The sequence below is a fragment of the Podarcis muralis genome, chromosome 5 (assembly GCF_964188315.1).
Source record: "Podarcis muralis chromosome 5, rPodMur119.hap1.1, whole genome shotgun sequence".
NCBI classification, from domain to species: Eukaryota; Metazoa; Chordata; class Lepidosauria; order Squamata; family Lacertidae; genus Podarcis; species Podarcis muralis.
This window is the reverse complement of record NC_135659.1, coordinates 32549481-32575103: the sequence shown is the minus strand read 5'-3', so window position 1 is coordinate 32575103 and position 25623 is coordinate 32549481. Positions and strand designations below refer to the sequence as shown.

Here is a 25623-nt window from a genome sequence, read left to right as displayed (position 1 = left end):
ACCTTAAACAAGGGTATAAATAATTTTTCCCCACATTTGTAACCTACCCTTCTTTCACCATTGATTCATCCCCAGCCTCGGTAAGCTTTTAAAATGGGACTGATAAGGAATTAACACCTTCTGTGCCATCGGATTTTGGTGGAAGAAGAAGAAGAGTTTGGATCTGATATCCCGCTTTATCACTACCCGAAGGAGTCTGAAAGCAGCTAACATTCTCCTTTCCCCTCCTCCCCCACAACAAACACTCTGTGAGGTGAGTGGGGCTGAGAGACTTCAGAGAAGTGTGACTGGCCCAAGGTCACCCAGCAGCTGGATGAGGAGCAGAGACACGAACCTGGTTCACCAGATTATGAGACTACCGCTCTTAACCACAACACCACACTGGAAGCAGACACCAGACCTGGAGTGAGAAATGGGATTGACCTTACTTTTGGGACTATGACAATGAATACAGTGGTACCTCTGGTTGCTAACGGGATCCATCCAGAGCCCCGTCCGTAACCTGAAAGGAACGCAACCCGCATCTGTGCACACGTGGGTCGCAATTCGCTGCTTCTGCACATGTGCGTGACATCACTTTGTTCATCTGCACATGCACGAGTGGCGAAACCTGGAAGTAACGCTTTCCGGTACTTTCGGGTCGCCACAGGACGCAACCTGAAAAAAATGTACAGTGGTACCTCAAGTTAGATATGCTTCAGGTTACAGACTCCGCTAACCCAGAAATAGTACCTCGGGTTAAGAACTTTGCTTCAGGATGAGAACAGAAATCGTGCTCCGGCGGGAGGCCCCATTAGCTAAAGTGGTGCTTCAGGTTAAGAACAGTTTCAGGTTAAGAACGGACCTCCGGAACAAATTAAGTACTTAACCCGAGGTACCACTGTATCATGAAGCAAATGTAACAAGAGGTATGACTGTACTAAACCTAGACTGAGCCCTTAGCAGATGTGTTTTCTGCAAGAGAGATGAGTTCTTGAGAAGCCATTACATTTTGAAACAAATTTGAAATAAATAAATGTTACTTGAAAAATGTAAACCTTCCCAGTATACCTCAACTTATGCTTGCTGTTTTCACAGGCAAGTGTGTGGGTGAGCAAGGGAAAAGATCATTGGACAAATCAGTCAATTCATAACTAAGCTGATAAAAAACCCCAAACTACCTCCCTTCAGCACACACACAACTTTTTGATTACATTTCATTTCAGTGGGCCAATCTGGGAGAATCTTGAGTGAAAATAGTTTGTTTAACTGATGATTTCTCAGATAACTAGAATGAATAACAGTATGGTTTTTATTCTTACAAATATTTGGTGTTCTTCAGCAGGGCCAGCAATACCATTTGGCAGAGTGAGACAACTGCTTCAGGTGGCTGTTCCTCCTGAACTCTCAGCCATTCCCCTTGGGCCACATGGTTTCTCCAGGGCCCCCTAATCTGGCCCACTACTTAGGTATGGTGGGGAGGGGATTACTGGGTTGCCTTTTTAAATTTTTTTATTATGTATTTAGTGTTTTTCATATTGTGATTTTATGTTGTGAACCGCCTTGAGATCTATGCGTATAGGGTGGTATACAAATTTAATAAAGAATAATAAAAAATAAATATCCCATCACAAGTATTACAATAAGATTCAGCTGCCAGTCCAGTCAGCTTCTGTATATAGCATGAGGAGGGAGCACCATTTTGTCTTTCACCTCAAGCAGCAAAAGCCCTATACACTTCAGCTGTGATATGAAATATATCACATATTAATATGTTAATGCTGCTGCTGAAACCTTTTTCCAGATCACTGTTACAGTACCGTGGTACCTCTGGTTAAGAACTTAATTCGTTCCGGAGGTCTGTTCTTAACTTGAAACTGTTCTTAACCTAAAGCACCACTTTAGCTAATGGGGCCTCCTGCTGCCGCCACACCACCGGAGCACGATTTCTGTTCCCATCCTGAAGCAAAGTTCTTAACCCAAGGTACTATTTCTGGGTTAGCGGTGTCTGTAACCTGAAGAGTCTGTAACCTGAAGCGTATGTAACCCAAGGTACCACTGTATAATTAGGAAACACAGTGGTTATTTTCTGTTTTGGCTCCATATTCCCTCGCTCAATTTGCGGCAACCTTTTAAAGCACAAAAGGGTAATTATTCTTTTCCTGATTAACTAGAATTAAGCTTAGTTTCTAATAATTGGACTGATTAAGCTGCTAAAGTCTGCATCGCTATTTCAGTGAAATTAATAGTACTTATTTCACTGTTAATATGTTTTGGACAGTGGCTGTTGGTTAAGTTAAATGAAAGTCAATTCTAAACGTGTTTATGAGTAATGCAATTATTTTCCCAGGATAAAGTCCCCACCCCCCACTCCAGTTAGTTACTTCCTACAAGATTTTCCTACTAGGCTGCTTTACTCAAGACCTGTACTATATTTCAGTACCTGCCCCTGATAAATCCTTACACTGGCTATCTTCACACAAACAAATCAAATAATGAAGCTGGGGCATTGTGTGTTTTTGAGCCAGTTTCAAACCAAAAGGTGAGATGAGAAGAGGCAAGTGGATAGCCATGCAGGAAGAATTTGCATTGGGGGGGGGGACCTGCAGGAAACGTTACTGTGCAAGAAGCTCTACTGGAATCCTTCTTTCCTCTGATCTCTGCCTGAAATCTCACTTGCAGCAGAAAAAGGGAGTTAGATTTGTGTGGGCTGTACCACACGATAAGACACATTTTTGAATGTTCCCTGCCAAACGACAGCAAACAAACAAACCAATAACCTAGCCTTTCCAGGTGCACAGCTTTCAGCTCAGCCAACTGTTTGTTGTGCTGCTTTTCTGGTTTTAACATTTGAGGAGAGATTTCAAAAATAGAACAACCCAATTTCTGTAGTCTGAAGCAGGACATCACATACCTCGGGGCCCTGATACCTCGGTTTCCATTCCATTCTGCTCCAGTGCAAACTACTGCTCTTGCAGTGTTAAGCTGGCACCATGCAACCTCCTCCTCCACTCCTTCCACGGCCTATAAAAGCCTTCGGGGAATGCATGTGCTGCACAAGGGCTCCCCCCCCCCCAAGAGCTTGTACATAATTACCCATGGCTCCTGCTGCTACCCTGGTGCAAGGGGAGAGAGAGATCAGCTCTCAGCGCTAAAGCATGTGGATGAGGTTTTTCCCTCTGTGCCACTGCTGGGAGCGCAGCATCAAAGCAAAAACAAAGAACCGAAACACTCAAGCAAATAAACAGAAGGCTCATCTGCCCCAGCTTGCTGTTGCATGACAGGACAATTAATTCAGCTGTACAAGTGAACACATTTTCAGTTTTGTACAATGTGTGCAGTTTTACGCAGGAGAGACAATCAGCCATACTCAGTGGACTCTAGGTGTCTTCGTTGCCTTTAAAATTGTATCCAGTACAGTCTGTTTAACCACAGGCTTAAATGTTAAGGATCTACAGAACTTCTGTTTCCCCTCTTCATCTGACTTTAATCCAGGTAAGATTGTAATTATTTATAATTCCTGCAGCACTCAGATTGTTATAGAAACAAGAACATTCCTAATCACAACTGTATTAAGCAAGGTAAGATTCAGTAAAGTCAACGGGACTTTGTTTTGTGCATGAGACTTCTCTAGAACAAATAGGGACGTCCTATTAATCAATAATGATAATTTTACCATTTATACCCCACCCATCTGACTGGGTTGCCTCAGTCGCTCTGGGTTGCTTCCAGCATATATAAAAGCATAATAAAACATTAAACATTAAAAAAGCTTGCCTATTCAGGGCTGCCTTCAGATGGCTCAGGGGTCAGATAATGCCATACCCTCCATTTCTCAGATGAAAACAGGGACGTCCTAAGGGAAAGTGGGGTATTCCAGGATAGAATCAGAAACTGGGATGGCTTCTGTAAATCTGGACTTCCCCTGGAAAATAGGGACACTTGGAGGGTCTGTAGTACAATAGCAGTGCAGGGGGCAGGCCTGGTTCACAGGACCTGAGCAAGAAAACATTGCTTGGCTCCCTTTGCTCTATTGGAACCCTTGGCGCCAGATCTTGTGTCCCACAGACAGTGCAGAGCAGAAGACAGAAAGGTTCTGACCAAGCCCCTGAGTGCTATGCTGCAAACCAGATTCTATCAAGCACAGCTTGATGGAAGACCAACAAGAGCACTGGATTTCCTGACTAAATTATTCAAACGATCCCTCTAGATTAGAAACTGAAAGTCAAAACTGGCAGCAGCACCAAAAACTGATAGGTTTGGCAGAAATGTGCAAGATTATCTGTATTATTTTCTGCGAAGCAAACACCACTCTCTGTGGAGGCAGAAGCAAAAAATAAATTATGGTCTCTGTCAGCTGGTGTTAATGGCTTCCAGTAACACTACTACAGTGACTTTGGCCAAGGTGACGCCATTCTGAATAAGCCTAGAATCCATTGTGAATTAGTTAATTTGTCTAAAGCTCTCTGGAGACGAAAGCCACTAAAAGCGAGGAATTACTTAAATGTCATGGAGATTAAAGTAATGTGAGAAAGTAAATTTGCACATTAATTTTTTTTTTTAAAAAAGCCCATCCAAATTTCAGGGAATCAGTCTTATGTTTTTACTAGTAACGTTTTCCAGAGCCATGTTCGTCTGGTGCAACAAAACGGGAGACTTGTGGCACCTTAAAGACTAACCAATTTATTGTGGCGTAAGAAGGGCTGGATTAACCATTAAACAAAATGAGCATGTGCTTAGGGCGTCAAGGGAAGGGGGACACCACAGAAATTTTCCATTGCCAGATTTTTAACATTAATGGTCACAAATTGCTCAGCTGAGCATGCATTTTCTCAGCTGAAGTATATTTAAAATCCGAACAGGAGAACTATGCAACAAGGCACCACAGAGCAGCAGTGCCGGCAGCAAGAGGTATGGTAGGTAGCAGAGGCAGGGCAAGGTGGCCCTTCCCATTTCACCTCAAGCAGTGAAACAGGACACACCACCCCTGAATTATGGATACGAATAGTTGAGAGTGAATTTTGTATGAGGGAGAGTGCTAAGGATGTGTTTGGGAGGTGTTACTGAGTGGTGGGGTTAGTGGGGGTGCACCTTCTACCTTAATTATTTTGTTTAACCACTAACAATGTGGGGTTTTTTATTGCATTTCTAAGTTTGAGTCTTATTCACAGTTTTTTTAAAATATACAGTATATGTTTCAGATAACAGTTTGTTTTCTTGTTAATAATGCTGCTTTAAATGTGGGTCTTTGTTGTATTTTGTACTCTAGTTTCATTTGTAATGTTTCACATTGATATATTTTAATGTTTCATTTCATGTTTCAATTTATGTTGTAAACCACTTGGAGATATAGGTAGGAAGGTAGATAGGTAGAGGGGTGTGTGTGTGTGTGTGTGTGTGTGTGTGTGAGAGAGAGAGAGAGAGAGAGAGAGAGAGAGAAATGTACCGTATTTTTCCATGTATAAGACTTGTTCTTTTCCTTTAAAAATAATGTCCAAAATTTGGGGGTGTCTTACACATGGGGGCCATCTCTCCCCATTTTCTTAAATCGGAGTCCCCAAAAATATGGGGTGTCTTATACATAGGGGGGTGTCTTATAGACGGAAAAATACGGTACATTGCTATTGAAATGGTCTAGATCAGGGTTTTCCAAACTTGGGTCTCCAGCTGTTTTTGGACTACAATTCCCATCATCTTGACCACTGGTCCTGCTAACTAGGGATGATGGGAGTTGTAGTCCAAAAACAGGTAAAGACCCATGTTTGGGAAACCCTGGTCTAAATAAATTATCACAATTAAAGAAACCAGCCACCCCTGACTACTAGCCATGCTGGCTGGGGCTGAAGGGAGTTAAGAGTCTAACAATAATTGCAGGGCCTCAGATTCTCCATCCTTCCCCCTTCATCTTTGTATACCAAACACTTTGAATCGCTCTTCATGTAAATGAGACCAGGCTCACGGCTGACAAGAAGAAAGGCTCGTCAGGGAGAAAGTGTCTGGTATAACTTACAAAATGTTACTAATTGCAACAAAAATAAGTAAGCGGGGGAGGGGGGGAATCACACGCAAAGAGTTATTCAAAGGAAACATGTGGGCATTCATATCCAGAGAGAACGACGCCATCTGTTCGACACCACCATCATTTTTTTTAATGTTCTGTCTTAATAACACCTCTCAAAATAGGTATAGAAGATTACCTTTCACAGTGTGCAGTATGTCTTCATCTATGTTGGTGAAGCACTGCAGATTTTAATCTACGATGCTCTATAAAAGTTCCACAGTCATTTCCAAGAGCGGGTTTCGGGCGGTTAATTCTGGCATTTGCAAGCAAATAGAAGCTTCGGGATAGGGTGCGATGCAAATCCTGTTTGGCGTTCCATGACCTAAAACTTAAAGGAAAAGTGGAGGGAACTCAATTGTTTAGGCATTTCAATTAAAACAAACAATGGCATTAGGTATTTTTCAGCCCTCTTGGCAAGGAGCTACACATGTTGTTTTATTTTTGCCCGATTTAATGTTTTAGTCACAGTAGTCACTGGCATTTTGCGCTGCTTAAAATATCTCCGCAATGTTTATCCGAGGATGGGCTGTTGCTAAGTGCACAATCCTATCTCCTGGCCGGCAGCAGGGGGGATTTACGGAGTGGTGGAGCCACCACTTCCACCCGCAGCTCCTCTGATTCCACTGTCCAGGATGGAAGGTGAGAAGGCGGGAGAGGTCTGCAAGTTTGCTGCGAAAGTTCCAGGCTGATACAGGAAACAAGCCTGAATTGGGCCCCTTGACACAGCTTGCAGGTACCTGGACTGGCTTAGGATAGAACAGACCCTTGGCTAGCTCAACTGCACCCACTCCCCACTCTGAAAACAGCTAATAGAACCTTGACGCCTTCTGTTCTCTTTGAATGCATGAACACTTGGGACATCAGCATCTGATATACCAGCCTTCCTCCTCTGCATTCACCAGGAACTTCCAAACAACAGAGTCCAGGATTAAGGCAATCAGGATGGGGTTGTGCAGACAGGAGTTACGCAGAGCTCACTAAGATGGCGGGCAAGAGCTGAATAGGACTGCAGAAAGGAAGCAGCGGCTACAGGTGAATCAGGCAATGAGTAGAAGCAACAGTCATAGAATTACAGAATTGTAGAGTTGTAAGGGACGAGGGTCATCTGGTCCAAACACGGGTGGCGCTGTGGGTTAAACCACAGACCCTAGGGCTTGCTGATCAGAAGGTCAGCAGTTCGAATCCCCACGATGGGGTGAGCTCCCGTTGCTCGGTCCCTGCTCCTGCCCACCTAGCAGTTCAAAAGCATGTCAAAGTGCAAGTAGATAAATAGGCAGGAAGGTAAATGGTGTAGAGTTCCGTGCGCTGCTCTGGTTCGCCAGAAGTGGCTTAGTCATGCTGACCACATGAACCTGGAAGCTGTACGCCGGCTCCCTCAGCCAGTAAAGCGATATGAGCACCACAACCCCAGAGTCGTCCACGACTGGACCTAATGGTCAGGGGTCCCTTTACCTTTAGCTAAGGGTCATCTGGTCCAAACTTTTGCCCAATGTGGGTCTCAAACCCACAACCCTGAGATTAAGAGTCTCATGCTCTACCAACAGAGCTATTCCAGCTCATTTTCCAAAGTGATCTTAACCTGGTACCATGGAGGGGCAAGAGATCTGGGGCCAGTGCAGCTGGAGAAGGAGGTAGATGTCATTACCCAAAAACCCACTCAGTCACTGTGCAGCCTTGTGGCTCTGCTTCCATGCACATTCCCACCATTGGCTGGCATCTTGCTTTCTCAGAAACTTAGCCGGGCTATTCTCAGCACAAAGCACTTCCTGAATTGCTATGCATGTCCAGGCTCCCGCTAGGAAATCGTTTCACATCTAGAATGCCTCATTTTGGGCTTGCATATGAAGCCCACACTGCTAAAGAGAAAGACAAAAGAGGGGGGAAAGAGTGCAGTATTTTCTGCTCCCCTTCTTTCCACCAAACAAGTTTGTTTTGGTTATACATACGCAAGGGCAAAAGGTACAAAAAGTCATAAAAGGAGCAAATAATTTGTATCTCATTTAAGGGACTGTTCTTCCATCAGTTGGACCACTTTAGTAAGTTTCAGAGTCCTGCATAAATTCTGTCACAAAGGTTTACTTAAGAGCCAAACTCATTTGCTTTAGCCGCAACGCACAACGGATTTTCTCCAGAACAGCCTAATTAAAGCAATTGGGCCTGATCCAAAGTTAATGGGTTGCAATTCTATTGCAGCCTTTTCACCTGCACAGACACTGTATTTATGTGGTACTTACTCCATTGTAAATTCGGTAATTGCCATCTGTCCCCAGTGACATTTTAGGCAGGCTGCAGTCAACCTCTGGCTGATCCTCTTTCACTTGTAGCAAATCCCCTTCCACTTTTGGCACGACACTCAAGAGAGTGGTACCTAATGAGTGTGATCCAAAGCTGTGCATGTGAGCAGGACTCGCACTGTCGATTCTGGAATGCGAGAGCCCCACAAGAACACAGATAGCATAACTGTCCATAAATGAGCATAGAGAAAGCTGTCACTCCCCGCTGCCTTCCTCCTTGTTAGATCATCATGGCAATGTTTGGAACTAGCTCAAGTGATGTAACTAAGACAGTTATGCCAAGTCAGACCATTGGTCCATCCAGGTCATGAACTGACAGTGGGTCTCCAGGGTCTCAGGCAGGATCCTATCTCAGGTGTCAGATGTCAGAAACCGAACATGGAATCTTGCTCTTCCACTGAATGACCCCAAATCTTAGTATTATGAGAAAGGAAGTGCAAGGGATGCTTCTCTCCACATTCTCCATGCCATGCACAATTCGACAAACACCTATTGCATCTCCCACCTTCTTCTTCTTCTTCTTCTTCTTCTTCTTCTTCTTCTTCTTCTTCTTCTTCTTCTTCTTCTTCTTCTTCTTCTACCTAAAGAGCCCCAAATGCTTTATCCCTTCCTTGCAGGGAAGTTGCTCCTGGGTCTCTTGTCCTGCAACTTTTCCAACTCTACAATGCTGACACTTGAACTTTGGGCTAAAAAAAGTGACACTGAGAATCTTCCACTTTTATTAATTAAGCTTTTTAACAACAACAACAAACAAACAACAACAACTTGACCAAATATTTGGGAAATATCTGTGCACTCACAGAATATTCAGGGCATGTATGTTTACCACAAAATTTGCATGGTAGAACTGTAAGCATGAACATCTTGTACTAGAGTTCACAACAAGCTTTGTTCGAATCAGGAACCAAGGTGATCTCTCTCTCTCTCTCTCTCTCTCTCACACACACACACACACACAGAGAGAGAGAGAGAGAGAGAGAGAGAGAGAGAGAGAGAGAGATTAGATCTCTAAATATCTTGCAAGGTCATTTAACAAAAAAACTGACGCAGTGCAATCTGAGAAAAACAGAGGGAAACTTCTGAAACAGAAGCTCAGCTAGGAAGGGAGAGTAGGAATTATCCACTGCCCAAACTAATGGGAGAGAATCAGCTGGCAGATGAGACACTGGCATGATACGGACAAGGACCAATTGGCAAAGTTCCTAAGAAAAGGTTGCTTCCTACACACAGGAAAGTGAAATATAATTTGGCAAAGATTTATGAAAATTTTGATTTTGAAGGGGGCTCACTTCAACAAAGCAAATGAATATCGTCCCAAGCAATTTTTGTTTTGTTTTTAAACTAGCTCAGGGTACATAAGGGTAAAAAAAGGTAAAGGACCCCTGGATGGTTAGGTCCAGTCAAATTCGACTATGGGGTGCTATTGGAAATGCTGTTGGTTTTGCCATCATTCCCAAATCCAAAGCAACATGTTTCTCTTTCAGTCCTCATCCCGTCCTGAAATTGGCACTCTCCATCATTTGGGCATGGAAAACAGAAAAAGAGTAGTTGATAGATTTCCCTTTCCTTTTCTCTCCCTTTTACATGTGTGATGTAAAAAGTAACTATCAATTTTGATTCTGAAAGCTTGCTCATGTTTAAGAATATGGATGAGAAATTACCATTTTCCTGAGCATTAATGATTACCGCTGTTTGCTACTGAGCACACATTCAGTAATATGCAGTTTCAAGCTGATGACTCACAGCCCCACTCTCAAAGCTTTATCGAGCACAAGAGTAGTTCAGTGCAACACAGGTGATTCATTAACATAATTGTGGGGCTACAAATAAAACAAATGGTGGTTAAATCCCTTAAGTGTTCGCAGATATACAGTATTTGGCTTTCTGTATTATTGTGCCAAATGGGAGGAAACAGAGCTAATTCAACAGAGACAGCTACATTGGAAGAGTCAGGGTTGCAATGTATGCAAGCTTGCTATCATGTACTTAATGCAACGTCTTCAGCCTCTACACAAAATATATGGTATTTCAAGATTTTGGGGAAGCTGAATCCAGTTTTCTTTCCTTTCAGAACAGAATGCCCAAGTTTACAATTGACGTTTCGTTAAATTTACTGCCGTAGTCTGATGACGTAAGCCCTTGATTTTAATTTAATATAATATATATCCCCACCTCCACGGCCTTTATGGGAGAGAAATGGGGATACAGATTTTTGTTCCTAATTCTGAGCCATGATTTTTGAAAGTGTGGTACTGGGACAGATGTATGATTCTGGAGGTGCCCCCCCCTGCAACTAAAGGCAGTTTGGTGGGGGGCATAAGCAGCTAAGGGGAGATGGAATACAGCATGTAAACAACACTTTTCCTAAATCATCTTCTCAGCTGAATCACATAATCAAACTAACCCACATGGCTTTTTTAAAGTCGTCTTTTAAACTGCGCACAGTGTATCTAAAAGGATAGCGCCACCATCCTTCATAAAAGTGTCCCCCAATAACATTTTTCTCACACTCCAGTTTATACAAGATCACACCTTATGAATATGGATCTAGCCTGTTTATTCTAATTACTTAGTAGAGCTTAGAATGATCAATTCACTTATAGATTATCTATTAAAAGTATGTTAAAAAATATATATCCCTATGTGGGTGAACTTAATTATAAGCAGAACGGGATGATTAATAGAAAGCTAAGTTAAGACCAAGGGGAATTCAAAAGACCATGTTGGACTTTTGTTTGGCTTTCAACAAGCTCCTCTGTTGACTGCTGTTCACCTTTTGCTGTACCTCACTGTTCTCTGGAGCTGACTCCTGGCTGAAGATCTGTAGAATGGACAACCACACACCTATGTTTTTCCTTTGTGCACCAGGTTACCCACTAGGGGCAATTGCAGACTGTCACTATTTTGCAGGTAAGATTCAATTGCATACTGTTGCATCTAGGTAAAGGGACCCCTGACCATTAGGTCCAGTCGTGGCCGGCTCTCAGCTCAGCTTGCTTTATTGGCCGAGGGAGCCGGTGTACAGCTTCCGGGTCATGTGGCCAGCATGACTAAGCCGCTTCTGGCGAACCAGAGCAGCGCACGGAAACACCGTTTACCTTCCCGCCGGAGTGGTACCTATTTATCTACTTGCACTTTGATGTGCTTTCGAACTGCTAGGTTGGCAGGAGCAGCGACCGAGCAACAGGAGCTCACCCCGTCGCAGGGATTCGAACCGCCGACCTTCTGATTGGCAAGTCCTAGGCTCTGTGGTTTAACCCACAGCACCTCCCGCGTCCCTCATAAAAGAGTACCAGACTGGAAAAAAGAGGGGGAAATCCTTTGGTTTTGCTTTCCCCTTTAAAAGTAAAAAAAGCCAGCTTTTCTGCCATGAAGACATTCTACGGAGCCATCCTTCAAATGTAAAGTTCCTCCCAGTTCCCAGTGCTTAGCTATCTCTAGTCTAGCTGCCATTAGTTCTTGTCCCTTTCTGAGCAGGATTAAGAAATTGCAAATCCTGAAGGTTTTCCTGCAATGCAGCAGTCTTAAGATCTTTCTATAGTGTGGCTCTGCAGACTTTAGAAAAAACACCACAACCCATATCTGTCACAGAACAAGGGGTTCAAAAATCTCCCCCTCCCCACCCACTCTCTTCCCTTGCATAACCTCACAGTTCATTACTAGGAAGGTAGAGAATGGAACATCCCCCCACCCCAACCCTCACAAGGGAAAAAAAAGTCAAATGTCAAAAGGACATGCTGTTTTCCAGAATGGAAACTCCAAGAGTTGGACTGAAATAATTGAAAAGTTGCTGAAACAGGAGACTTGCAGTTAATCCTGAAGATGGAGCTAAACCTTCCTGGAAAAGCTACTGCACTTGGTATTCTGCACTGTGGTAAACCAGAGTATTCAAGGGTCATTACTAATTACCATAACATCCCACCACTTACTGTGTCATGCGCACAACCCATTCAACAAAAGCCACACTTCAAGGCAGAATGTTTAGCTTTAAGTTTTAAGTAGTTTGAAATACATTTTCCAACCACCAGTTCATTGCGAGTTGTTTTTTCCGCAAACTACCTTCCAGTCCAACACTAAAAATTATATATATATATATATATACACACACCTCAACCACCCGCCTTATATAATTTTAGGTTGGATAAGAAAGGACCTGTGCTTTGACTGTTACATACATTTTTTATTTATTTAAATGAGGCATTTCCTTCAGCTTGCTACTTCCCAATCTAAGGACACGCTTCTTTATTCCACTTTCCACAATTCTGGTTTTCTCTGGTTATGCAAACAGCTCTTCAGAATAGTGTTAGAACTAACGTTAGCTAACCAGTTACCAGTTAGGACCAAGCCGCTGGTACAGGAGCTTGCATTCATCCTGCGCAGCAAAGTCATTTCCGATTGACCAGCCAAACTAGGCTATATATTCTGGTGTGCACACCTCTCTACCAGAATATTTCTACCACCACCTCATGCACCCATTCAAGGGAAGTGCATCCTGTTTCGCAGGCAAAATAGGAAATGCTGCCCCACCCACCTTTGCCACACCTCCCTTGCCAGAGCGTCTCTTATTTAGGTTGTGTGGCAGCAGCAGGTTCCAGTGAGATGTCGTGAGGTTTGGGTGAGATCTCACCAGAATTAGGCACCAGTGCTGGCACCGCTTCTCCACCAACAGCAGAGGCGGTGGGGTGCCCATGGGTGGAGTGTCTCAGGGTGGGGTGGGGCGGGTCTTCTACTTCCTGAGCAGGCTGCTTCGCCCCGTCTCATGGGTGGGCCGGCCTTGCATCCACCTACCCAGAAACTTCATACGAGTTGGGCATAAGAAACTAACAAGAGGGCTGCTGGAACAGGCCAAATTCTGACCTAGTCCAACATTCTGTTCTCATAGTGGCCACCCACATAATAATAATAAATAATAATAATAATTTATTATTTATACGCCACCCATCTGGCTGGGCTTCCCCAGCCACTCTGGGCGGCTTTCAACAAAACATTAAAATACTGTAATACATCAAACATTAAAAGCTTCCCTAAACAGGGCTGCCTTCAGATGTCGTCTAAAAGTCTGGTAGTTGTTGTTCTCTTTGACATCTGGTGGGAGGGCGTTCCACAGGGTGGGTGCCACTACCGAGAAGGCCCTCTGCCTGGTTCCCTGTAACTTGGCTTCTCGCAGTGAGGGAACCGCCAGAAGGCCCTCGGCACTGGACCTCAGTGTCCAGGTAGAATAATTTTATTTATACCCCACCCATCTGGCTTGGTCTCCCCAGCCACTCTGAGCGGCTTACAGCATATACAAAAACACAGTAAAACATCAAACATTAAAAACTTCCTGATTGAGCTGCATTCAACACAGCACTAAAGTGAATGTTTCATTGAAACAGTATTCCCCCCACCCCACTCTCCTCCCCCACCCACAAGCCCCTAAATCTCCAGGGCAGATTTTGGGACAGCATAGAGTATTGTCGTAGTCCACAAACAGAATGTAAGAGTCTCTGAGATAGGCTTGCCTGGAGACAGATTCAGCACACAAAGTTAGGTCCGTTTCGAGGGTTTGGCCAACAGCAATCCACATAGACAACCTGAAGTGGTCAGGGAATCCGATGATCATGAAGCCAAGGGTCCAGATGGGAAACAGGAAGCAGCAAGGTAGGGCTGGGAACCGCAGACATTGTTTCCAGCATCTCACTGTTGCTGAGAGCTCTTTTTAAAGTTGAAGCCAGCTTGGTTCTCATCAGTGCCTTCTTCTCAGTGTCCTTGAAAGCTGATCAGCTGCAGGTGGTCCCTCTGCCTTCTCCCCCTTCAGGCTGCTGTTCAGCAGGTGAAGCTGACCCTTGGCCCATGACAAGTATATGCAGGGGAAGGGGGGGAATCGCTCTGTAGCATCGCTAGCCCTTGCACTGCTGCAGGAACTTAGTTAAATACCACCCAATCTTCCCATACAATGTGACACGGGAAATGAGCAGAGTATGCCCAACTGACTGATCCTTGCAATACTTTCACCACTTAACATGGGGCTAGGGAACCTGTGGCCTTGGAGAAACCCTCACATGCCAACTTCCCTTAGCCCCAGCTAGCATTGCCAAAGGTCAGGGGGTTGAATCCAGCATCTGGAGAGCCACAGGTTTCTCAGCCCTGTCTTGAAAGATGCAAGCACAGTATATTTGTGAAGACATGCGTGTCCAAATTCTCATTAAACACAGAGAGAAACAGCGGTTGCATCTGGCTTGATCATAACATTGCTTAATAGACTGAGATACGAATGAGCCTCCTGCGCCTGCATGTGCCCTTTGTGCAAGCGAGAAAACAAGCCAGGAAGCTGCAATTCATCATAGCTTCCTGCTACATCCAAACCAGGAAACTGTGGTTAATGGCTTCCACACAAGCCAGGACATTAAGCCAACTTGAAATCATGACTTTATATCCTGCCTTGTATGGAAGCCATTAACTGTAATGTGGGTGTGGGACGCTCATCGTATCTCCGTTTAACGGGCAGCCATTGTTCATTTTTGCTTTCTGGCATGTTTACCTGCCCAAATGAAGGGGAGGAGCAAAACCATTGTATGCGGTTGCATGAAGCTCATTTGTATTTTGGCTTATCAAGCTGAAATACGATCAGTGGGAAGAGTGTGCAAGCTCAATGTGACAGCCCAATTCGTTATCCGTTAGGCACATGCCCGGTGCCAGGGGGACAATCTGTCCTGAACACTACACTAAGTATTTGCAAAACGGGTGGTTGGTGTCAGGAGCTCGTCCTACTCTCGAGTAGGACCCTGGCAGAGACACATGCCCAACTGGCATGTTCCCTCCCTCCTGGTCAATCGTTCAGGAGCGTCAAAAGCTTTCTTCTGCCCGAACATCACAGTGACCGATGCCAACAGACATCGGCACACTTAGGGATCCGCAGAGTCTTTGCAGTTGCGCAACAGACCTCAGCAACTCAGCATTTTGGCTAATCTACTTTATTTACATGTAAACACACACGGTGCACTGCAACATGGCTCCCCCTCTCTCTAGCATCAGACAGCAAAGAGAAAAAGAACAAAGGACAATAGTCCCACTTCATGGAACACAGTAACACAAACATCCTGTCTCCGTCACTTCCCACTCTGTGGAGTCAAAACATACACCATCATGTGATAGACAAAATCCCATGGCTGCAATCACGGAGCAGGAATTCTAACAGTGGGGTGGGCTGGTGGGCAAAGGAGACACTGAGGTACCGTGCAGAAAGTAGTGACTTGTGGAGTGTAATCCAATAGGTGGATTCTCAGTCAAGAGAAGAATTCCATTGGTGAGTCATCTTGGAGAAATATCTTGACAACCACAAACTTTAGATGGCAAATGGAATAGAGTATCTGTTTGTGGCCACATTCCTCTCCAAAGTCACTTTGTCATTGCCACTAGTATGAGAGACAACAGAGCACGCCTGTCCAAACAAGGTTATGTGCTGAGACCCAAAGAGTTATTTTTAAATACTTGTGCACAAATACCAAACTTCATGAGCTGGACGGGCACCTGCCACCTCCTCCTCAACTGTGTCCACCTCCCATTTAGAGTGGCACCTTGGTTCTCAAACAACTTGGTTCTCAAATGCTGAAAACCTGGAAGTGTTCCAGTTTTCAAACGATTTTCGGAAACCGAACATTGGATGCGGCTGTCGGCTATTGTTTCAGGGGCACCTGCACCAATCATAAGCTGCGCCTTGGTTTTCGAACATTTCAGAAGTCAAAGAGGCTTCTGGAATGGATTAAGTTTGGTGCTTTTGTTCTTGCTATTTATTTTGCATTTTTGTTTTTGAGGTTTTTTCGGTTAATTTGTTTTTGTGACTGTGTGGAACCCAGTTCAGCTACTGATTGATTGATTGATTGATTGATTGATTGACTGATTGTGTGACTGTGGAAATGGATAAAAGCCTCCCATCCAAACAGTGACTATCATCAGTGCAGCTACAGTACATTGATTATTGCTTTCATTTCATGGATCAATGGTCTCGTTAGATAGTAAAATTCATGTTAAATTGCTGTTTTAGGGGTTGTTTTCAAAAGTCTGGAATGGACTAATCCATTTGCATTACTTTCTATGCATTACTTTCCTTGGTTTTGGAATGCTTTGGGTTTTGGAACGGATTAAGTTTCAGAACCAAGGTACCACTGTACTTGACTCTGCCAGGCTCCATCAGCACCAACTCCTAGAGGAAGAAGGCAAGGTTGGTGGAGATTATTGTTCCTCCTCCTCGCTCCTCCTACTGCTCTCTTGCTCAGAGAGGGCAGGTGAACAGGCAACAAAAACAAGGAGGGGGACCAAAAGAGCCAGGAGACTCCAAGGATTGGCAGTGCCCCTCCCCCTTTTAGAGGCACCTCGGCCTGGAGATCAAACACAGCCTCCCAAGCCATTCTATTTGATCCCCAGTAGTCTCCTCAGGCCACACCTTTTCTCCTCAGCCTGCACTCTTGTTAATAAGTGCATCTGCCTTGAAATGGTGTATTATAGAAAAGTGTACAAATGCAGGGGGAAATTGTATACGAACTCAAGTGTACTTTGGGGAAGAACAGATTGTCTCAATCAACAAATGGCAGACAAATCGTGTAATAGTTAAACTAAACTTTAGCAGAACATATGCCGGAAATAAACTGTTTCCAGCCCTGCCTTGTCATATAGCACAACTCAACAATCCAGAATTGAACCCTGACCTACACAAAAAAAGGTGTGTGGCTTGACTATTCATCTTTTCACCACTTACTGCAAAATTACTCCTTTCAGTACATAAATTATCCCATTAATTTTTTTTCACACCTCCCTCCCCCCTTTTGTTTATATATTTACATTTTTAATCCATTTAAAACACGTATAATACTGCATATACAACATATCCTATATAAAATTCAACAACAAAATAGTATAAAACAGTAATCCACTCTGACAGGTTACATCTTATGTTTTTTGTTTCTCAGGGTTCAGAAATGAACCCATTCCCCTTGCCATCCAAATTGTGGTAATCTCTGATCTGACCAAATCTCCAAATCTATACCCATAGCTTTAGAAAAACAGGCAGAGGGTGTTGCTTGGGTAAAAGGAAAGCAACACAGTCACCAAATGACCCATGCAGTGTGCTGAATAGATAATTGGAGGGTGTCTTCTCACATTTTGTACTCAAGTAAAAATACACCAGTACAAAATATGTGCTCTCCACAACAGTTGCCAAGGGCACACAAGCATTTTTCCATTTGAAATACACAGAAGTTGCCTCCAGCTTTCTGATTCCAGCATACTTGTAGTCTTGGTTGCATTGATCTATGTGGGGCTCTGATATTCTGTGTGGATCGGCATTAGCAGGTGAAAGAGGCCTTATGAAACAGCTTTCTTTCTTAGATGAACATTGTCCGTCTTATTACTCAGGACATGTGCTGTGTCTCCTCAAACAGCCACAATGGTTTCCCATCCCTTTCCACACCAGCAAAGAGTCTTTGTCATTGACCCAAAAGCTTTGCCTCTGGTTTTGCCTCAGACTTTTTTACTGCCACTTATTTTCTGTTATATCTATGGCCTCAGGTCACCAACTCTGCCATCCTCAGTTGTCCAACTACCTCAGCCTTGTCTCGTTCTCTGTACCTAGAACTACATCCTGGAACATCTACAGAGATACATCTCTCTTGTTTAAAATTCCTCCTCAAATCCTACCTCTTCCATGAAGGATCTGACTTAACCATTGAACCCTCACTACTCCAACTGAAACGAAACATGGATAGCTCAGCCGGTAGAGTGTGAGACTCTTAATCTCAGGGCAGTGGGTTCGAGTCCCATGTTGGGCAAAAGATTCCCGCATTGCAAGGGGCTGGACTAGATGACCCCCGCGGTACCTTCCAGCTCTATAGTTCTATTCTATGATCTGTACTGATTCACATGGTGAAAACACAGTGGTTTACTGTGAATGCACCAGTCTGGGTTCTTTTGCACCTCCCTGATAGTATGCAGAAGAAACAAACCATGATCCATGGCTTAGCATTGCATCCAAATGAGGAATTGTGGTTTGCTTTGCTTCAAAACAACAACTCCATCATGATAAACTATGGAACTCCCTCCCACAGGAGATGATGATGGCCACCAACTTGGTTGGTTTTAAAATAGAATTAGACAGATTCATGGAGAATAAGCCTATCAATGGCTACTAGCCAAATGGTCAACGCTCTGTCTCCATGCCCATATGTTTCTGAATACCACTTGCTGGAAACCACAGGAGGGGGGAAATGCTTTTGTGTTTGTCTCTTGCTTGTGGGCATCTGCTTGGCCACTGTGAAAACAGGATGCTGGACAAAATGGGCCATTGGTCTGATCCAGCAGGCTCCTCTTACGTTCTTATAATAACACATCTTACTTGCTAGAATTGAAGGTGGCAATTAGGATATGTATGGAAATCTTTAAATTTCAGTACGGCTGGAATTTAGCCTACTGTACAAAGCAAGAGTCACACCCATCCATTCCTCTGCCCACTTTTGTCCTTGCCCGTCACTGGCCTATGGATTGTTCTGAGAAGGGTTCCCCACCATGCTGTGTAAATGCTACCACTAAATCTTATACTTGATGTATGGAAGTGAGAGCTGGACCATAAAGAAGGCTGATCGCCGAAGAATTGATGCTTTTGAATTATGGTGCTGGAGGAGACTCTTGAGAGTCCCATGGACTGCAAGAAGATCAAACCTATCCATTCTTAAGGAAATCAGCCCTGAGTGCTCACTGGAAGGACAGATCGTGAAGATGAGGCTCCAGTACTTTGGCCACCTCATGAGAAGAGAAGACTCCCTGGAAAAGACCCTGATGTTGGGAAAGTTTGAGGGCACAAGGAGAAGGGGACGACAGAGGACGAGATGGTTGGACAGTGTTCTCGAAGCTACGAACATGAGTTTGACCAAACTACAGGAGGCAGTGGAAGACAGGAGTGCCTGGCGTGCTCCATGGAGTCACGAAGAGTCGGACACGACTAAACGACTAAACAACAACAACAACATGTCTTATACTTGCATCTCCACCCCTCCCTTCAGTTCATCCCTAGTTTTCTTCTCCACTATCCAAGTTCCGTGTACATTGATGATGCTGTCTTATTAATGATTCTTAATCAATTAAAAAAACCAAAGACTTTATCAAGAAGAGTAAAGGGATCCAGTGCTAATCTGTAAACAGAATATTTAAACTGGTTTCGCTCTGGTTTAGGCTACATTTCCACTTCAGTGGGATAAGTGCATAGTGTTAATAGCTCTAATCAAACATGGGGTTATTGGGTTGGTGCTGGGCGTATCATTAGGGCAGCCCCTGGCCACTTTCGTGGTGTATCATACTACTTTCTGAAGTGCAAATGCATTAGCCAGAAAGGGGCTCAAAGTGCATACTACTTCCAGAAATCAGTTCTGCAACAATCACATTTATTTTTGGAAACTTTATAGTGTGTGGTACTTTCTCCAGCTGAGGTGGTTTCTATTTTAAGCCTCTAAGTGGCTGGTCAGGATGAGCCAGAGCGATGAGCTCAAAACACTGTATCGTGCACATCCCCATCTTAAGTTAGCGGCTGGTGATGCTGTCAAGCAGCCATTAGTCATCTGCATAATTTTTGCAAGCATGACCTGTCCCTGGCCAGCTGCACGTCTGATGAGCAAACCAATCCTGACTTGACAGACACATATGGTGAATTTTGGAGACCACACACGCATATTTAGCCCAACAGACTCTGTCACATATCACATTTTGATTTCTTATAAATTACTATAAATCTTGCAAATTACAGCTCTGTTACTGTGTAACAACAGAGCTACATGTTTTTGAAATATTACTGAAAATGCTCATTTGTTGGAACATGAAGGAAGACCATGAACTGGAAAGGGCTAGGCAACTTGCTTTTGTTTTCCAAATAAATTATATCGTATGATGGTCCAAGAAACTAAAGATTCAGAAACACACCCACCACATTTTCCACCCTGCCTTCTTCTCCCCCACCCCTGCTCTTTTTCTCTTTTTCTTTTGATTGTTTTGCATGTGATGTATTTATTTATTATTGAAAAATTATGTGAAATATGGATTTTGTTGTTTTGATGGCAGAACTGTTTCTTTTTTAAAGACTTCTGAGACTGGCAATGCTGCTGTTCTGCTTGTGAAGCAGACTTTCACTTGTGCAACGGATCCCTCTCCTCTCCTGTGAAGCCCCCTCTGCACCCTCAAAATCTGCTCTAGAAAGTTGGAAGACCCCCCTGGAGCAGATTTTAAAGGCACACAGCATGAGGAAGGGAAAGGAAAGTCCTGTTGTGCAAGCGGAATTTCATATGTGGAGCAGTGGATACAATCCAATTTCTATATTGTTTTCAATTCTTAATGTATGGCTTACATTAGACATGGTATGGTCCTGAGTACCACTGAAGAACGGTGGAGTATAAATATAACAAGTAAGTAAATGAAGAGAATTAAAGTGTTAAGTGAAATTAAACTAGGCATGTTTACATATTCATTTGCTTAAGAATAGGGAAATGGGGGTGAAAACAGATATAACATTATACCCAAATAAGGCAACCTATAGTTTGTCCACATATCAGAACTGGAAATTGCATTCAAGCTGTAGTTGCAAACCACAGTTTCCCCAGTTTGGATGTGACAGCAAACAATGGTTTTGCTGTGAACTAAGAGGTCAGGGAGAGAACCAGATCTCCCTGTGAGAAGAAGAGAGGAGGAAGTGTGAAACTGAGGCCAGACAGTCAACCCATTGTTTGATTGTTATATTTGGACCAGCTGTGTTGACAATATTTTTACTCTTGCTATTGTAAGGTTTAAACAAAAGTTTACACAATATAAGTTGATATAGGGCATTACTCCTTTGCAATTTTATCCTGCATATATCCAAGAGCAGCCCTTCAAGGCTAAACTTGACATACACTGAAATTTCTTTGCCCACCCAACAGAAATTGGAACTGGATTCCTTAAGCCAACATGGGACTATGGTGCTGTGTTCCTTTAAGTGATACTGCCATGGTTGGTAGGAACAGTGCCAGCTTCCAAAAGCCTGCCTCACATGTTTATTGTTATTGCAAAGTCTAAAGAGGCCAGGAGGAGGCACCCTTGGGGTAGGGATGGGCGGATCAGTCCATTTTTGAACTGTGTTGTGTTCATTCCTATCCGTGTTCTGTCCTGGTTCCACATTAGTCCGTGCTTTTTAAAATTTCTATGAAAATCTGTATGTGTATAAAAAATACTAAAATGTGCATTGATCTACACCTGCACATCAAGGCCAAGCTGGAACTGTGGGCAGCCATTCCTATGACCACAGCATCTGCTTCGCATGCATGCAGAAGGTCCCAGGTTCCATTCTTGACATCTCCAGGTAGGGATGGGAATAATATCATCCAAAACCTGGACATCCACTGCCACGCAGTGTAGACAACACTGAACTACATGGACCAATAGCCCAACTCACTGTAAGGCATATTCCTGTGTAATTACACCCAGTCTAGACCTGGAGGGTATGATCCCCAGGAGCTTACATCAAAGGACAGAAGTTTTGCCCCATTCCCAGTATTTCAACAAGACCTGGCCAATCCAGAGGCTGCATACTACCAGCTAATTACAGGTACTGGTGTTACACATGCGACTCCATTCTGTCACTCAAGAACACTTGAGGCTTGACAGAAGGCTACCAAAGTAGGCTAAAGATACAGACCGTGTGGCATGCTGCTTGAGCCCCTGCCAGCACAATATAATCTGAACTGGACATCATAGCTCAGCTGGTAGAGCATGAGACTCTTTAATCTCAGGGTAGTGGGTTTGAGCCCCCTGTTGGGCAAAATATTCCTGCATCGTGGGAGATTGGACTAGATGACCCTGGTGGCTCCTTCCAATCCTGTACAATTCTGCGGTCGTCATCCTGCATGGAACACATCTGCAGCAGAACCCATGCACAGTTGTTGCATCGTGATTCCTTGTAAGTTTTGCTCCGTCCATAGCCATGCACAAAGAATAACGGTCAGCTAGTAAAGCCACACTTTGTCCTTCCAGTATTTTTAGGCACTTTCAAAATTTATGGTGACAACAACAGACGTGGGTCAGGGTAACCATTCTTAACAGGGCTTTGTTATTACAGCTTGCAGGACTTGACCCAAACCCCTAGCCAAAAGGTTCACCCGATATAGTGAGACCTTGAGCTGAGTTCTTGTGTTACTTGAGAAGACGCTGTTCTTGGGATGGAAGGGGAAGGTGCAAAGGGGAAAGATTCCAGACAAGTTAACATGCTTGCTGTCATCGAAGGCTTCTGCTCTGACTATGAAAAGCTCAAGAATGTGAAGGACTTCAGCTGTATATGGAAGAATTTTTTATTTCCTCTTCCATGGGAAATAATGGTGTTGCTATGTGCCAAGGCTATTTCCTTCCCTTCCTCTTGCAACGATTTGTGTCCCACCGACCGTAAAATGTACTGAAAATAAGATGCACAATCTCCTTTGTGCAACATCACCACCACCACCACCACCACCATTATTATTATTATTATCTGGGTGGCTTCCAACCAATATAAAAGCATAAAACATCAAACATTAAAAACTTCCCAAGACAGGGCTGCCTTCCAATGTCTTCTAAAAGTTGTAGTGTTATTTATATCCTTGACATCTGATGGGAGGGCATTCCACAGGGCGGGTGCCACTACCGAGAAGGCCCTCTGCCTGGTTCTCTGCAATTTCATTTCTCACAGTGAAAGAACCACCAGAAGGCCCTTGGAGCAGGACCTCAGTGTCTGGGCTGAATGATGGGGGTGAAGACGCTCCTTCAGGTATCCTGGGCCAAGGCTGTTTAGGGCTTTAAAGATCAGCACCAACACTTTGAATTGTGCTTGGAAATGTACTGGGAGCCAGTGTAGATCCTTAAGGACCAGTATTATATGGTCCCAGCGGCCGCTCCCAGTCACCAGTTTAGCTGCTGCATTCTGGATTAGTCGTAATTTCCGAATCACCTTCAAAGGTAGCTCCACTTGAAGCACATTCTCCCCGCTCTGATTTTTATGTGGTGTTTTCTGCATGATCAATTAATCTTTTAGCTTTCAGACCACACTCTTGAATATCACTTATTGAGACACGGCATACAATGAATGGGGATGGGTGAAGAAAGTGTTCTGCTGGGATGGAAGAAGAGACTTGAGCTGTCAGCCAAGACTGACAGCATCACTTAAAGGCCTGTCACTGGATATACTGAAGATCAAACAGGAAAGAGTGATGTATTTTAGGAGCATTCGTATCCTGCATAATAAACACGTGCTTCTGAGGAATTATCATATGTGGGTCAGGGGTGGACTTCTTCACCTGCCTCAAACAGCATTCCTAGTAATGAAAGATGGCCTGTTTAAAGTTTTCACATTGTTCAGAAGTTTCTAGCTAGTCCAATCCATTCTCCACATTCTGGGTAAGTATATGGAGTATACGCCTGTCAAACTCAACCTAAAGCAGATGTAGGGCATCTACGCAGACAGTGCTAGCTCCAGGTTGGAGGAAACTGCCTTCTATCTTTCTCAGTATTATCCACAATGACCGGAGGTGCCTCTCTGAGGTGCCTCACTGAGAGCCAGTGTGGTGTAGTGGTTAAGAGCGGTAGTCTCATAATCTGGGGAACTGGGTTCGCGTCTCCGCTCCTCCACATGCAGCTGCTGGGTGACCTTGGGCCAGTCACACTTCTTTGAAGTCTCTCAGCCCCACTCTCCTCACAGAGTGTTTGTTGTGGGGGAGGAAGGGAAAGGAGAATGTTAGCCGCTTTGAGACTCCTTCAGGTAGTGATAAAGCTGGATATCAAATCCAAACTCTTCTTCTTCTTCTTCCTCTAGGGCTTCAGCGAAGCGGCGTTCTCAGCCTTATCTGGAGTTGCCGGGGATTGAACTTGAGACCTTCTGCATGCCAAGCTGACGTTCTGCCCCTGAACTACAGCATTTCAGATGCCAGCTGTCCTAGCCAGCCCTTTTCCAGGAGGCAAACCTCACCCTCACTGCTGTTGCCACTGCCCATTTGCTTTCCCCTTCCTTTGGAGCTCAGTCCAGATAGAGAAAGAGAGACAAGAGATGAGCCAAGGACGTTTCTCTTCTTCCTCGTTTCTGGCCCTCAGGGGTGGTGCATCCCCTTTTGCCGCTTGAGGTGAAACAGGAAGTGCCACACTGCCCTGTGCTGCCTGGCCCAACACCTGCTGGAGAAGCCAGTGCCGATTTCGGGTGAGATCTCTCACTTTCCATAAGATCTTACCCCAAATCAGTGCTGATGTCAGTGGTGGAGGAGGTGGGGCATGTAAGACACCACGAGGGATGTCGGCTCGGGGGACTTCTGCTGCCTGAGGCAGCGTCCTCACCCCGTTTAATGGCCGCACCAGCCCTGCTGCCATTGTTTACTTGCTTAGAGGTGCCAAGTGAGCATACTGCAACAGCAAGAAGGAGAAGTGGCAGAGCCGCAGGGCATCAGGAATTGGCAGTGACCCACCTGCTAGGGCTTGAGCCTTGGCACAGGCCCCATTGTGCTGATTCCTGCTTCTGGCCATGAACTAAGCCCACAACCCCTTACTCTCCAACCCTGGCCACAAGTTAGTCCATTTCAAAAAGTCCTCCGTTTAAAGTCCTAAGAAGGATGCTCCAGAATTGGATTAGGAGAAAAGAGCTCATGGTCGTGGAGAAGCTGCTAAAAATGTTTCTCTTCGCATTGCTATCTGAACATGATCTAGCATTTTCCACTAAAATGTTATGCGTATATTTTGCTTATGGAACAACAAGCACAACAACAAAAACCCTTGATTGCCATTTTCTTCCTCTTGCATTTCAATGTTTGACCAAAAGTGCTCTTGAAGTCTCGGGTTTGTCCCCAGCTTTGCCCAGACAAGCATGCTTGAGACGCTTGCACTGCAAGCTATTTGGTCTGCATTTTTAGTATTATTATTACTATTTATTGACCTGTCAGAGTTCCCATTTGACATGCATTTTTGCACAGCGGAAGAACTCATCTGAACAGAGGCAGCTCTGCAGGCGTCCAATTCAGTGATGTACCCCGCAAATGGGACAGCATAGCATCACATATCAGCCGTCAGGGGGGGAAAGATGGCTTTGTGATAACAAAACTCTCACACACATCTGGTATTATGCTTCAAAGAGAAAAGAAATTTTTTTTGGGGGGGGGGGGGACACGAACTTCCAACTAGTACTTGCAACCTTTTGTCAAGTTTTGCCAACATTGTGATTATTAAAATATGTCAGCACAGTCATACCTTGGTTCTCGAACGGAATCCATTCCAGAAGTCCGTTTGACTTCCGAA

At 44.2% G+C, this 25623-nt stretch overlaps 1 protein-coding gene across 5 annotated transcripts in view; it reads right to left on the bottom strand.

The window, feature by feature from the left end:
- The window catches only part of DDAH1 (dimethylarginine dimethylaminohydrolase 1), a 122092-nt gene that overhangs the window by 62201 nt on the left and 34268 nt on the right, over positions 1-25623 (bottom strand). For 2 of the 5 annotated variants that reach the window (XM_028732898.2, XM_028732896.2), the window contains exon 3: positions 6177-6368. The exons of 1 other annotated variant lie outside the window; for it this stretch is intronic. Coding sequence is in view for 1 of the 4 variants with exons in the window: in XM_028732894.2 (XP_028588727.2) it covers positions 2894-2926 (33 nt within the window). In the remaining 3 variants the exon portion in view is untranslated. Of the gene's footprint in view, positions 1-2893; positions 2968-6176; positions 6369-25623 lie in introns of those variants that run through there. 2 more of the 5 variants (XM_028732899.2, XM_028732894.2) reach the window with 2 other exon arrangements.